Below are 15,896 nucleotides of genomic sequence, written 5' to 3' on the forward strand. Positions count from 1 at the left end.
AACATCAGCGACACACACTAGTAAGCACAAAGCCGGTCAGTGGGGGGAGGAGGTGGACAGCAGCACTGATCATCTTGGTCACGAAGGGAGGGAGCAGCGCTGGTGGCCTCGGGGGAAGAGGGGATTTGCAGTGGAAGTGAGCAGAGCTAGTGGCCTCGGGGAGGGGGGTGTCAAAGTGAAGGATAGCAGTGGGAGAAGTGTTGGACCACAAGAAGACAGAAGAAGGGATATAGGGGGGAGGAGACATAGGCCTGTTATGGGGATGTGGAACGAATCATCTGAGCGCTTTGAATTACAAGTATGCATCTGGAACGAACTATGCTCGCAAACCAAGGTACCACTGTATTAGTGACACTGTCCTAAATCAATCAAATAAACCCAAATGATAAACCAGGACAAAGCAAAAAAAAAAAAAATTATATACACAGTAACACAGTAAACATTTTGGAAATTAATTCTTTTTGAATTTTTTCTTTTATGGTTTATATTTTTTTAAGTTAACTATTGTAAACCGGGTCGAGCTTTCTTAGAATGAAGACTCGGTATATAAAGCCAAGTATTAGATTAGATTAGATAAAGAACCTCCAATTGTTTTATGATACAACACGTAAAACAATATTTTCTGTAACCACTCCTACACTGTGGAATACTTTACTTATGACCTTGAGACAAGAAAAGAATCTCAATAATTTTAAATCTAATCTTAAAACATTTCTTTTCAGAGATGCTTTTGAGATTTATACTTAATTTTTTATTCAAATCCTCAGACATCAGGCCTTACCATTAGATTCCCTTTTTCCTTTTTGTTTTTTACCTCCCCTTTCTTTTATTTTATGCAATATATCCTCCCCATTTGTCCATTTGCCCATGTGTATCATGTTGGGTCTGTATTATAATTGTGAATTTGTCCCCTTTATTTTATATTTTAAACTTTTTAACATTTTGTATTAATTGGAAACTGCTTTGACTATAACAGCGGTATATCAAGACACAAATAAACTTGAAACACATTGTCCATCCAGTCTGCCTAACAATGTGGCTAGGTCTGCATCCACCACACTGTGCAGGCCCCAGGCACCCATGTTTAAATGCTGGTTGTCAAGTCTCCACCATGCCAACCATATAAGCACCCTAGCATGATGGGGATGATATGTGATTATAACCAAGACTTCAAGTATTATTGGTAGCATTCAACTTGCCAGTCAAGAAGTCTTCCCCTCCCTTCCTCCCGAGCTCCACAGCACAACACAATAAAGTGATCTACAACACTAAAGTTGTCAAAGTTTCTCCTGTCTTTTGTCATTTGTGGGACACAGACCATAGAAGTTTGTCCAGCATTGGCCTCAGATCCCCCAATGCGGAGATGCTAAATCTTCTTGCAGTGTTTTGCCATTTGCAGGGCAGACTGTAGAGGTTTGTCCAACATCAGCCTCAGCTCTCCCATGCTAAATTTGACTAATCTTCTTTTACTTTTTCACCATTTGCGGGACACAGACCATAGAAGTTTGTCCAGCATTGGCCTCAGATCCCCCAATGCGGCGATGCTAATCTTCTTGCAGTGTTTTGCCATTTGCAGGACAGACTGTAGAGGTTTGTCCAGCATCAGCCTCAGCTCTCCCATGCTAAATTTGACTAATCTTCTTTTACTTTTTCGCCATTTGCAGGACACAGACCATAGAAGTCTGTCCAGCATTGGTCTCAGTTTCCTTAATGTTGGAGTTGACAAATTTTCTTTCAATCTTTTGTGGGACAGATAGCAAAGATATATGAAAGAAATCAAGATGTTATCTAATATGAAAACCGAATATAGTGAGCCTGTTGTAGATAATGTCAGGGATTAGCTGATCATTCACACTAAAGATGGCACTATTTAACTCTGTTTCATTAATGGTTGGGAGTTATACAACACAAGTCTCCAATACTTCACCCAACCTCCACAGTATCCAACATCTCTCTCCACAAAATTACAAGTTGTTCCACATGCTCTCATATATTTCAAATCTGGCAAAATGTGGCCTCAGGTACACCTCCTCCACCCTTAGTAATGTTCAATAGCGGTAGGGATACCGGTGTTTTTATTCCTCATTGGCCCACATTCTTTTATTGCAGTTATTTAAATATGGAGCAAGTTTTAAACTTCAAAGAGCAGGGCTGGATTCACCGATTGGGTACGGTGGCTCCAAACGGCCTAAATTCTGAGGTTGAATGGGCCACATTGATCTAGTTCCTCTATGGGGGAGGGGCGTTAGTCATGGGAGGAAGTACTATAAAAGGAGCTCTAAAGTGAGGCGCCCCCATCTTGCAAAAAAACTCTGAGTAAGATGGTGGACATAATGGCTCTGGTAAGCACTGAAGGGTGTGTTAAGGTGGAAGGTATTAGGCGTTTGGGTTGAGTTTGTTTAGTAAGATATAAAGTACTGAAAGCTTTTTTTAATATTTTACAGGGGGATCCTTGATAAAGCAAATTGTTGCAAAACATGTCGGATCATGTAACCCAGTAGCATACTAAGCTAAGTATACAACTTATTTGAATATGTTTAAATAGAATAATCTCAAGGAAACTTCTAAAAAGATTATGGTGGATAAAAAAAGTTTAAAAAGTTTACCTAAATAACTGCAATAAAAGAATGTGGGCCAATGAGGAATAAAAACACCGGTATCCCTACCGCTATTGAACATTACTAAGGGTGGAGGAGGTGTACCTGAGGCCACATTTTGCCAGATTCGAAATATATGAGAGCATGTGGAACAACTTGTAATTTTGTGGAGAGAGATGTTGGATACTGTGGAGGTTGGGTGAAGTATTGGAGACTAGGGATTAGCTGATACCATTAGCCAGCGCAAATCCTATTGTCAGATATCATCAACATTCAAACACAGACTGACCTCTCTATCTTTGATACCAAAGCTCCACTTGTACATTGAAGGGCATTTTAATGTCTTACCATCCTCGTACTACTCTGATGGAGATCTCAGGTGACAGTGTCCAGGAGGTGCAGTCAGGAACATCACCATAGACTTCAAGTGAAGTACCAGACAAATTGGGTTCACTGTATATCACCACCTGTAAGTGAATCAGAAAAGCCAGCACAATCAGATCACCTCTCACACAGGATGCAAAGAAAAGACCAAAACCAAGATCAGCTGCTGCTTGCATTACCTTTCCAGGTCTGGGGTTGATCTTCTCATGACTCATCCCAAAAAACATCTAAGGAACGGGACAGAAAAAGGAAGAAAACAGATTCTTAGTAGATTTTACTGCACAAAATGCAAAGTAATAGGAGCCAGTTGTTAGAGAGGTTAATGCCATGGGTTGCAGGGATGTTAACATGTTCTACTTACAAACAGCACTTTGATGAACACTGAAGTGCAGCCCCTGTTCTATGCATAAAACAAGACTGATGTCAAAACCAGAAATGTGTGCCTCAGATCCCTCTAAGCTGGGCAGGAATCCTCCAACCTCATTTTTGCCCTTGGAGGAGGGTAATGCTTCAATAACAGTTTTTCAAATGTTAGGGACGGGCACCACCACTGGCAGCTTAGAGGGAACATTGCCTCGGACTGATTTTTACTGTTGTTTTGGTCTTTTTTTTATACCAGGAAACAGAACTGAATTTTTATATATATATATAAATTGTGCATGACTGATTTATGCATTTAACAGAAACTAATACATATATTATTTACTAAATGGGTCTTTTACTAAAGATTAGCACATGTTATCTGCAACATGCATACATTAATCTTTAGTTAAAAAAAAAAAAAAAGCCCCTACATAAAACTAAAGGACCCCTTTTACAAAACCATGGTAAGTGAGAAAACACAGTATATTATTAGTATCTCCTCTGCTCCAGAAAGCACAGTTACTTACCGTAACAGGTGTTATCCAGGGACAGCAGGCAGATATTCTTGACTGATGGGTGACGGCACCGACGGAGCCCCGGTACGGACATTTTTAGAGTGATTGCACTCTAAGAACTTGGAAAGTTCTAGATGCCGCACCGCGCATGCGCGAGTGCCTTCCCGCCCGACACAGGCACGTGGTCCCCAGTTATGATAAGCCAGCTAAGAAGCCAACCCGGGGAGGTGGGTGGGATGCAAGAATATCTGCCTGCTGTCCCTGGATAACACCTGTTACGGTAAGTAACTGTGCTTTATCCCAGGACAAGCAGACAGCATATTCTTGACTGATGGGTGACCTCCAAGCTAACAAAAAAGAGGGATGGAGGGAAGGTTGGCCATTAGGAAAACAAATTTTGTAAAACAGATTGGCCGAAGTGACCATCCCGTCTGGAGAATGCATCCAGACAATAATGTGATGTAAAAGTATGAACTGAGGACCAAGTAGCAGCTTTGCAGATTTCCTCAACAGGCGTAGAACGGAGGAAAGCTACCGATGCTGCCATAGCTCTAACCCTATGAGCTGTGACCGAACCTTCCAGTGTCAGTCCAGACTGAGCAGAGCAGAAAGAAATGCACGCTGCTAACCAATTCGACAGCGTACGCTTAGAGACAGGACGCCCCAATCTATTTGGATCAAAGGACAAAAAAAGTTGGGGCGATGATCTGTGGGGCTTAGTACGGTCTAAATAGTAAGCTAAAACCCGTTTACAGTCCAAAGTATGAAGAGCCTGTTCTCCAGAATGAGAGTGAGGTTTCGGAAAGAAAACAGGTAGTACAATAGATTGGTTGAGATGGAACTCAGAGACAACCTTAGGGAGAAACTTTGGATGTGTGCGGAGAACCACCTTATCATGATGAAAGACAGTGAAAGGTGGGTCAGCAACTAGTGCATGGAGCTCACTGACTCTCCTGGCAGAGGTGAGAGCAATAAGGAATAGTATCTTCCAAGTGAGAAACTTGAAAGTGGCGTTAGCTAAGGGTTCAAATGGAGGCTTCATTAAAGCGGAGAGAACCACATTAAGATCCCAGATCACAGGAGGCGCTTTAAGAGGTGGTTTCACGTTGAAAAGACCTCGCATGAATCTGGAGACCAGGGGATGAGCTGAAAGGAGTTTTCCATGGACCGGCTCATGAAAAGCAGCAATAGCACTGAGATGGACTCTGATGGAAGTAGATTTGAGGCCAGAGTCAGAGAGAGAAAGCAGATAATCCAACAGGGTCTCTACTGCAAGGGATGTAGGATCATGGTGATGACGAAGACACCAAGAGGAAAACCGAGTCCACTTCTGATGGTAACATTGTAGAGTGGCAGGTTTCCTGGAAGCATCCAGGATAGTACAAACGGGCTGGGACAGAAGAGAATCATATGAAGTCAGCTCGAGAGATACCAAGCTGTCAGGTGCAGGGACTGGAGGTTGGGATGCAGAAGGGTCTCCTGATGTTGCGTGAGCAGAGAAGGAAACAGTGGAAGAAGAAAAGGTTCCCTGGAACTGAGTTGAAGTAGAAGGGAGAACCAATGTTGCCTGGGCCACCGTGGAACAATCAGAATCATGGTGGCTCGTTCCCTCTTGATCTTGAACAAGGTTCTCAACATGAGAGGCAGAGGAGGGAAAGCATACAGGAACAGATTGGACCAATCGAGGAGAAATGCATCCGCTGCCAGACGGTGAGGAGAGTAGAGTCTGGAGCAGAATAGGGGCAGCTGGTGATTGTGAGGAGCTGCAAAGAGGTCTATCTGAGGAGTGCCCCACTGAGCGAAGATGGACTGTAGAGTTAAAGGATCGAGTGTCCACTCGTGAGGCTGGAGAATTCTGCTGAGCTTGTCCGCTAAGGAATTCTGTTCTCCCTGAATGTAGATAGCTTTCAGGAATAGTTGGTGATCTGTGGCCCAAGCCCAAATCTTCTGGGCTTCCTGGCATAAGAGGCGAGAGTCTGTCCCACCCTGCTTGTTGATGTAGTACATCACAACTTGATTGTCTGTGCACAGCAGGAGGACTTGAGGAAAGAGAAGATGTTGGAAGGCCTTGAGGGCATAAAACATTGCTCTGAGTTCCAGGAAATTTATGTGATGCTTCATTTCCTGAGCTGTCCAAAGTCCTTGAGTTTGGAACTCATTCAAATGAGCCCCCCAGGCATAAGGGGAGGCGTCGGTGGTGATGACAAGTTGATGAGGAGGTAGATGGAACAGAAGACCTCTGGATAGATTTGAGGATATCAACCACCATTGTAGAGACTGACGAAGAGATGATGTTACAAATATGTGACGTGAGCAAGGATCCATTGCTTGGGACCACTGGGTAGCTAGGGTCCATTGAGGAGTGCGCAGGTGAAGACGTGCAAGTGGTGTGACATGAACTGTGGAGGCCATGTGACCCAAGAGTATCATCATTTGCTTGGCAGAGATGGAACGTTGTGGAAGCACCTGCTGACATAGAGATTGAAGCGTTTGAAGACGGTTGGACGGCAGGAACGCTCTCATGAGGACTGTGTCCAAGACTGCTCCAATGAATTGAAGTCTCTGCGTGGGGATGAGATGAGATTTGGGTAGATTGATCTCGAACCCCAGCAAACGTAGAAATAGGATGGTCTGGTTGGTGGCCTGAAGTACTGTTTGAGATGAATTGGCCTTTATCAACCAATCGTCCAGGTAAGGAAACACCTGAAGGTGGTGGGAACGCAGAAAAGCAGCCACCACAATCAGACATTTGGTGAACACTCTTGGAGAGGAGGCCAGACCGAAGGGTAGCACCTTGTACTGGTAATGACAATGATTGATCATGAAGCGTAGGTACTGTCTGGAGGCCAGATTGATCGGTATGTGAGTGTATGCTTCTTTGAGATCGAGGGAACATAGCCAGTCACCTTGATTGAGAAGAGGGTAAAGAGTGGCTAAAGAGAGCATTCTGAATTTCTCTTTGACTAAGCATTTGTTGAGATCGCGAAGATCTAGGATAGGTCTGAGATCTCCTGTTTTTTTGGGGACTAGGAAATAACGGGAGTAAAATCCCTGCCCCTTCTGCTCCGGAGGAACTTCCTCTATGGCGTTCAGAAGGAGGAGGGATTGAACTTCCTGAAGAAGGAGGGAAGACTGGGGAGTGTGCAAAGCAGACTCTTTTGGTAGACTTTGGGCAGGAAGTGTCTGAAAGTTGAGAGAGTAGCCGTGGTGGATGATGTTGAGGACCCATTGGTCCGAAGTGATAACTTCCCACCAGCTGAGGAACAAAGAAAGACGACCTCCTATGGGTTGAGGCAGGAGTGGTGAAGGTTGAATGCTGGCTATGCCCTGGAGAATCAAGTCAAAAGGGCTGAGTCGGTTTTTGTTGAGGAGGCTGCTTGACAGGTTGCTGCTGCTGCGGTCTAGGTGTTTGCCTCTGCTGCTGACGCTGCCGCCTAGGTTGTTGAGGGGCAGACTGTAAGGGACGAGCCACATAACGGCGTTGGTAAGCCGATTGCTGTCTGAAAGGACGTGCTGGTGGAGGCTTCTTCTTGGTCTTAAGGAGAGTATCCCAGCGTGTTTCATGAGCGGAGAGCTTTTGGGTAGTTGAGTCCATGGATTCTCCAAACAGCTCATCCCCTAAGCATGGTGCATTAGCCAACCGGTCTTGATGGTTAACATCAAGTTCGGATACCCTCAACCAGGCTAAGCGGCGCATAGCCACAGACATAGTCGTTGCTCTAGAGGTAAGTTCAAAGGTATCGTATATAGATCTTACCATAAATTTTCTGAGCTGAAAAAGAGAAGAAGAGCATTGGTGAAAGGCCAAACGTTTCCTCTCAGGAAGGTACTGCTCAAAGGAAGCCATGGTGGTAAGGAGATGCTTTAAATAAAAAGAGAAATGAAAAGCATAGTTGCCAGATCGATTAGCGAGCATCGCATTCTGGTAGAGACGCTTACCAAATTTGTCCATGACTTTGCCTTCTCTGCCAGGAGGGACAGAAGCATATACACTAGCTCCTGAGGACTTTTTAAGTGTGGATTCCACAAGGAGAGACTCATGTGGGAGCTGGGGTTTATCGAACCCTGGGATGGGGATAACCTTATATAGGGAATCCAATTTGCGGGGAGCTCCCGGGACAGTGAGAGGAGTCTCTAAATTTTTGTAAAAGGTTTCCCTCAAGATGTCATGAAGAGGGAATTTCAGAAATTCCTTTGGAGGCTGGTCAAAATCAAGAGCATCTAGAAAGGCTTTAGACTTCTGAGACTCAGCCTCCAAAGGAATGGACAGAGATTCACACATGTCTTTTAAAAAGGAAGAAAAAGACGCGGAATCATGTTTGGAGGAAGGGTCAGGAATAACAGGCTCATCCTCCCCCGAAGAACACTTACCTTCTGAAAGAAAAGGCTCTTCGGAGTCACCCCACAGATCAGGGTCTCGAATGTGGGAACTACGGTCCCGAGACTCGGGGGTGGATGGTTCCAGGTGTCGGGACTTGCGTACCGACTTACCCGACCTCATCGATGCGGTACGGGGAGATGTTACTGGTTGCACCGGAGCCGAGGTCTGTACCGACTGGTGTTGAGTTGTCGGTTCCGGTGCAAGGACTGGCATCGATACCGATGAGGCCGAGTGTAGCGGTACCGAAAGGGTGGAAGCAGACAAAATAGGCCGTTCCACTCTCGATACCGGCGGCTCAGTGGGGACCGGCACCGGAAGGCTCGGTGCCAGGATAGCTGGAAGGAGTTGTTGAAGCTGCTCCTTAAGCTGTACTTGTAAGATGGCCGCAATGCGATTATCAAGGGAGGGCACCGGTACCGCCTTTTTCTTTTGCGGTATCAGCGGTGCCGCTCTACACCCCGGAGATGAGGAGCCCGATGTCGAGGGACTCACCTCAATAGGGGCGGAGCGCTTCCGCTGGCGCCTCACGGTCAGCAGGACTGGACTCGCTGCAATGGAGACCGGAGGGCGTTCCAGCGGGGAAGGCTTCTTAGCTGGCTTACCTGAGTGCTGCGACGCTGGCGCGGTGTCGACGATGTGGGTGCCGACTGGGTAGGAGCCGATGCCGGTGCCGATGTCGCGGGGTCGGACATCTCGGTACCAAAAAGTAAGCGCTGTTGTATTTGGCGATTTTTCAATGTTCTTTTTTTCAGCGTGGCACAGCGGGTGCAGGTGGAAGCCTGATGCTCCGGACCCAGGCACTGTAAGCACCAGTTGTGCGGGTCCGTAAGGGAGATAGGCCATGCACACCACTGGCACTTCTTGAACCCTGGCTGGGGGGGCATGAAAGGAAAGACGGCTTCTGCCAAATCGAAGGCTGAGGCCTCGATAGTGGCAGTAGGCCCCGCCGGGGCAGAACCGAAAAACAAAAATAACTCGATAAAGAGTAAGTTTTTTTTTTTTTAAGAAACCAAAAAAAGAATAAAGGGCAAAAAGACCCTAAAAAGGATTCGCGAGCGGGAAGGCGTAAGGAAAAAATTTTCAACAGCCGTTGAAACTGCGACTTCTTAGCTCCGCGGAAACTAAGAAACTGGGGACCGCGCGCCTGGGTCGGGCGGGAAGGCACTCGCGCATGCGCGGTGCGGCATCTAGAACTTTCCAAGTTCTTAGAGTGCAATCACTCTAAAAATGTCCGTACCGGGGCTCCGTCGGTGCCGTCACCCATCAGTCAAGAATATGCTGCCTGCTTGTCCTGGGATAAATATAGTTCAATATTGCAAGTAGTGTATTCAATAATTAAAACAAAAACTAAAAGGGCCTTTTTACTAAAACTTAACATGTACTAAGTTTCAGAAAACTTATAAAAACAAACTTGTTCAATCAATTTGTAACCAAGTCCTCTTAAGCCCTACCTCTCCATCTCCAACCGAATTGTTCCCAAGTTTTCTCATGCCTCACCTCTGGATCATGCTCTCCTGTATTTTGATGATCTTACATTGTACCTATATTCGCTGATTGTCCAGCTCTTCTTTGTTGTAAACCACCTCAAACTACCATGGCTTTGGCGGTATATAAGAATAAAATTATTATTATTATTATTATCTGGCCCATAGGTATAAAAAAACAACTCACCACACATAATACACACTAATGTCCATTAGCGAACGTTAAATTTAGTAAAACGGCCCCCAAGAGACTTAAAGATGAAATCCAGAGATAGCAAGTGTCAGGCTGAATGACTAAAAGACCTGCTTGCTCCTTTTTGAACTCAGAAGCAGCCTTGTGACAGCACAGAAGAGGAACTTAGTTTTAAAAAGGAGAGAAAAAAAAGCAAACGTCTTTCAAAGAGCAAACAGCCTGATGAAATATATAAAATTTACTCTACCCTGCCCAGCACCAGAGGAGACGGCCGTTGTCACCAGCCTAAACGTCTTATATTTTAATTTAGTAGAGCACTGATCTCAGATCTTAGCTGTGCTGTAATGAGAGACACAAAAGTAAGACTTCCTGCTTCCACCCCCTGCTTACTGTAAGGTTGAGGGTTAAATACTACTCCCTCCCCCAAAAAATAAAAGCTTCACTTCCTGCATTGTTTAAACTGCAATCTATGACTCCCAGAACAGTCACCACACCACAAGGTCTGCAAATATATCATTAAGTTTCAATGGCAACACTTAGAGGATGTCAACTGTAGCTTTGTGTTCAATTTTGTAAACTGCTTTTTATTTTTTTATTTATTCAATTTTCTATATCGTTCTCCACAGGGAGCTCAGAACGGTTTACATGAATTTATTCAGGTACTCCAGCATTTTCCCCTGTCTGTCCTGGTCCTCACAATTTATCTAATGTACCTGGGGCAATGGGGAAATTAAGTGACTTGCCCATGGTCACAGGGAGAAGCCTGGATTGGAACTCACAATCGCAGGGTGCTGAGGCTGTAGCTTTAACCACTGTGCCACTGAAATTTGTATTAAAGTCTGGTAATCACCATAAGAAGCTGGGATGATTGGAAACAGCACCCATTTTAGACTGTTGAAATTTGCCATACTGCAAGAGTATGGCTTTTGATATTTTTATAAGCATGAAAGTCCTACAGTGGCATCTATAGTAGAGAGTTGTGTGGGGGCAGAAAGCAAACCCGTCCCCCCTGGAATCAAATCCATCCCCGCCCATCCCTATATAAACTTCAGAAGTAATTATTTCATTTATTACTGAATTAAAGGCTCTGGTAGAAACCCATTTACAAATAAGCAAAGACACTTTAATTAATTTGGAAATATTAATTGAGAAGAATACATACTTTGTAAATGGGTTTCTACCAGAGTCTCTTTCCCGCTCACTGACACACCCACGCCCAATTCTCCCTTTCTATTCCCTCCCCCACCTCAGCATCTATTTCTCTCCCTTCCTCTCTCCCAAGTTCATGCCAAAAACGCACTCCCTCCCATCCCTTCATTCGAGTCCAGATAACAGCAGGGGTTGGAGGCAGCTCAAGCAGAGAGGCTCGTCTTCTTTTCTTGCCTGCAGCACGCCATATGTAGCCAACCCGGAAATCTTTCCCTGAAGTCAGAGCTGAAGTCGGAGGGAAGGCTTCGCATCAGTCTGGCGGCAGCTGAGGTGTCAGGTGGGAGGGGGTAGATACTGGATGTAGGAGGTGAGAAGAGACAGACTGTAGATAGAAAGGGGGAGGGATCAGATGAAAGGAGAAGATAACAGACAAGCTGGAATGCCTGGGGGAGAGAAAAAGGCAGATGATGGATGTAAAGAAAAGGAGAGGGGAGGAAGACATTGAATGGAAGGGAGGAGGGGGAGGATGCGGATGGAAGGGAGGAAAGAGGAAGATGGGGCAGACACTGAATAGAAGGGAGAGAAAGAGAAATGAAGTATCTAAAATTTTTTTCTTTTTTTTTCTTTCCTTATGTGTTTTTACCCTTTTTGTTTCTTCCTTCTTAGACCGAGATAATTGTAACTTTTCCCTCTTTTTCCTAGTGTATCTAGTTAGTCATGTAATCTTTTAAGTTTTTAATACTGTTTGTTATCTATATTACTGTTTTTAAAACTTGTTAAAAGTTGTTTTTAGAACTGTTTGTCTACTCATAAGGTGTTTTTAACTGTACATCGCTTAGAAAATTTTTATAGGCAATTTATCAAATAAAATTGAACTTGAACTTGAAAGTAGATGCTGGGCTGAAAGGGGGAAGAGAAAGATGGGCAGATGCTGGATGAAAGGGGAAGAGAGATGGGTGGATGATGGATGGGGTGACAGAGGGGGCAGAAAGGAGGAAGAGAGGAGACAGATCAGATGCTGGGCAGAAGCAGGAGAGAGAGGGGCAGATGCTGGATGGTAAGGAGAAAGAGAGAGGGCAGATACTGGATGGAAATGGAGGAGAGGGAAGATGTTGGAGAGAAAAAGATCAAATGCTGGATAGAAGGGGAGCAGAGAGAGAAAGAGGGAAATGCTGAATGATGGGAGAGCAAGATGTTAGAATTAGTGACAGACTAGGAAATAAGAAGTGGAATAAGAGAGCCAGAGTGAGGAAAAGATGGCAAGCTATAGGTAGACAGAGCAGACCATCAAAGCTTCAGAAAGCTGGATCATTCCGGTAGCGGCAGAGCAGCTTTAATCCTCACTTGCTGCAGTCCAAGATCCCAGGTCACAGCTCCTCGCTGGGTTTTCGCAGCTTCGGCTCAGCAGCCCTTGGCGTCCACCAATCCCCACTCAGCTCTGAGCCACAGATCGTGGCTCGTGCAGCAGAACCGGCAAAGTTAACTTAGCTCATTTCGGGTTTGTTCCGGGGGGGAGGGGGAAGAAGACTCTGTCCGCCTACTCTAGCCTGCACGTAACACCTCCCCACGAATCCGCAGCAACAGTCTCTGTCACGTAGGCATGGAGCTCAGCATGTAGGCACACAGTCTGTAGGTACACAGAGTCTGTGTGCCTACGTGCTGAGCTCACTGCCTACGTGACAGAGACTGTTGCTGCTTATTCGTTGGGACTCGATAGCTCAGCTCAGCGCCGGATCCAGTCCGGAAATTAGGTAGGCCTCGGCATAGGAACCTTGGGTCCATCCCCGTGGGAGTCCCATCAGCCTTGGAGGGGTCCACATGGGAGTCCTGTTGACTTAGGGGGATACCCCGCGGGACCCCGTGATCCCCATTCCTGTGCAGACCTCTAATCTATAGAAGGAGAAATTAGGTTCTTACCTGCTAATTTTCTTTTTAGTCCCTCCAGACCGGCACATAACGGATGGGACATACCAAATGCCTGAATGTCCTCATGGTAATGGCAAACAAAGAAATGGAAAGAAGACTGTCAGCCTAGCATGGCTAGCAGCCAGCATTTTCAGTTAGCTTAACCAACATCAGCAAAGGCCTATGGGACATTATATCAATCTGACTCTGGAATGTTGATGCAGATATACCCTAAGTACTCCTGCACAGAATTCACATACATTAAGCATCCAGCCAGACTGGATTGTTTATCAAGAAGATAGTCTACTTGAATGGGACAAAGAAGCCAGAGACTAATCCCATCTACCATGCCTGCAAGTATCACACCTTCCTTATCAATTAAACTAACCATTGTTTCAAACAGTTTACAAATTATGAACAGAAAGATACTGGGAAATACAATAGTTTCTATATTCAGAATAAGATTCCAAGCTATAAAAGCCTCCTCTCTGCAACACACATCTCTCTCTAGAACCCGAAACTTGGAACATCACCCTCCCCACCCCCCTTTCTTTCTCTACTTCTTTGTCCTCACAACACCTATTCAGGAAGCTGTTTTTCTCTCTCATTCACAAGAGCACAGAAGCTGTCTCTATATTTGTAAAACTTATTTTCTTTCATTGTAATGCTTGATGTACCTTTATGAAGCTGGCTTTTCTATATTTCTATAATATATTCTTTATGCAAGCACTCTTAGAGGTCTTTGTCAGTGATTTTACTTCCTAATGAAACTTCTGTGAAGGCACTTAACCCAGGACCTGGCATTTGTAAGGGCGCTTCAATATAACCCCTCCATCCTTTATCCTTACAAAGACCAAACTACAGCTTTACAGATAGCCACCAGAGGTACAATAGAAGACTCAGCCCAAGAAGCTGCCTGACCCCGAGTGGAATGAGCTTTGAGAAAATCCAGAACAGGTTTCTTCTAAAGAAGGTACGCTGAAGCAACAGCCGCCTTGATCCAGCACACAATCGTAGCTTTAGCAGCACTGTCCCTCTTATGAAGACCTGACTGACGAAGTCCTGAGGCCACTGAACATAAGTGCGAAGGACCCTATGGACATCCAATCTGCGCAATTACCTCTGTTCCAAAGAGCTCTCCTGACTACCCAAGACAGGAAGGGCAATCTCATCAGCTTCTTTGACTGGGTAACAAGAAAGTTGGACTTGGGAGAGTCTTTGGACGTCGTGTACCTGGACTTCAGGAAAGCTTTTGACAGTGTCCCACATCGCAGGCTGCTAAGCAAGATGGAATCGATGGGGTTAGGAGAGACACTAACTGCATGGGTCAATGATTGGCTGAGTGGCAGACTTCAGAGGGTGGTGGTTAATGGTACCCTCTCTAAAACATCGGAGGTGACCAGTGGAGTGCCGCAGGGCTCGGTCCTGGGTCCACTCCTTTTCAACATATTCATAGGGGATCTGACTCAAGGGCTTCAAGGTAAAATAACACTATTCGCCGATGACGCCAAACTATGTAATATAGTAAGTGAATGCAGTTTACAGAATTATATGGCGCAGGACCTGCTTACATTGGAAAGTTGGTCCTCAACCTGGCAGCTAGGCTTCAATGCTAAGAAATGTAAGGTCATGCACCTCGGAAGCGGAAATCCATGCAGGACGTACTTCTTGAACGGAGAAACTTTAACTAGGACTTCAGCAGAACGAGATTTAGGAGTAATCATCAGTGCAGACATGAAAACTGCCAATCAAGTGGAGAAGGCTTCATCTAAGGCAAGGCAGATATTGGGTTGTATCAATAGAAGTTGCGTCAGCCGAAAGCCTGAAGTCATAATGCCGTTGTACAGGGCCATGGTGAGACCTCATCTGGAGTACTGTGTGCAATTCTGGAGGCCACATTACAGTAAAGATGTGCGCAGAATTGAATTGGTTCAATGGACGGCCACCAGGATGATCTCAGGGCTCAAGGGTCTCTCGTACGAAGAGAGACTGAACAAATTGCAGCTCTACACTCTTGAGGAACGTAGGAAAAGGGGAGACATGATCGAAACATTTAAGTACCTCACGGGACGTGTCGAAGTGGAAGATGATATTTTCTTTCTCAAGGGACCCTCGGCCACAAGAGGGCACCCACTCAAACTCAGGGGCGGAAAATTTCATGGCGACACCAGAAAGTATTTCTTCACAGAGAGAGTGGTTGATCATTGGAACAAGCTTCCAGTGCAGGTGATCGAGGCAGACAGCGTGCCAGACTTTAAGAATAAATGGGATACCCATGTGGGATCCCTACGAGGGTCAAGATAAGGAAATTGGGTCATTAGGGCATAGACAGGGGGTGGGTAAGCAGACTTGATGGGCTGTAGCCCTTTTCTGCCGTCATCTTCTATGTTTCTATGTTTCTATGGACTGGTCGACATGAAAAGGTTAAACGGCTAGTCGTGGGTAACAGCCACCGTGTCATTCTCTAGTTGTAAGTTCAAATTCTGTACTGCTCCCTGTGACCCTGGGCGAATCACTTAATCCTCCACTGCCCAAGGTACATTTGATAGATTGTGAGCCCACCGAGACAGATAGGGAAAATGCTTGAAGTATCTGTTTGTAAACTGCTTTGAGTGTGGTTGTATAACTACAAAAAGGCGGTATATAAATCCCAATCCCTTTCCCTAAATTGTATGTATGACAAATAAGATATATGTATGTAACTGATCACAAAGGATATGTGGAAAGCTAATCTTAGCAAACAGAAAAAACTGCAGACAAGGATACAAGATGCAGGCTGGGTTTATTAAACATATATTGCGGCTAATGTCACCACCTTTATACAAATCAGGGGACCCAACACGGTCCGTGTTTCGGTTAACACTCCTACTTTGTAAAGGTCTCAAAGCAAACTACAACAAAAATAAACAAGAGCCTGTATGACAC

At 45.1% G+C, this 15,896-nt stretch overlaps 1 protein-coding gene across 1 annotated transcript in view; it reads right to left on the reverse strand.

Annotated features, from left to right (window-relative positions):
• CRYBG1 (crystallin beta-gamma domain containing 1) overlaps positions 1–15,896 on the reverse strand; it is a 419,422-nt gene that overhangs the window by 120,997 nt on the left and 282,529 nt on the right. Inside the window, 2 exon segments of the mRNA XM_033939447.1 lie at positions 2,946–3,064; positions 3,161–3,208. Coding sequence (XP_033795338.1) covers positions 2,946–3,064; positions 3,161–3,208 — 167 coding nt within the window.

The sequence above is a fragment of the Geotrypetes seraphini genome, chromosome 3 (genome assembly GCF_902459505.1).
Source record: "Geotrypetes seraphini chromosome 3, aGeoSer1.1, whole genome shotgun sequence".
In the NCBI taxonomy this organism is placed as follows: Eukaryota; Metazoa; Chordata; class Amphibia; order Gymnophiona; family Dermophiidae; genus Geotrypetes; species Geotrypetes seraphini.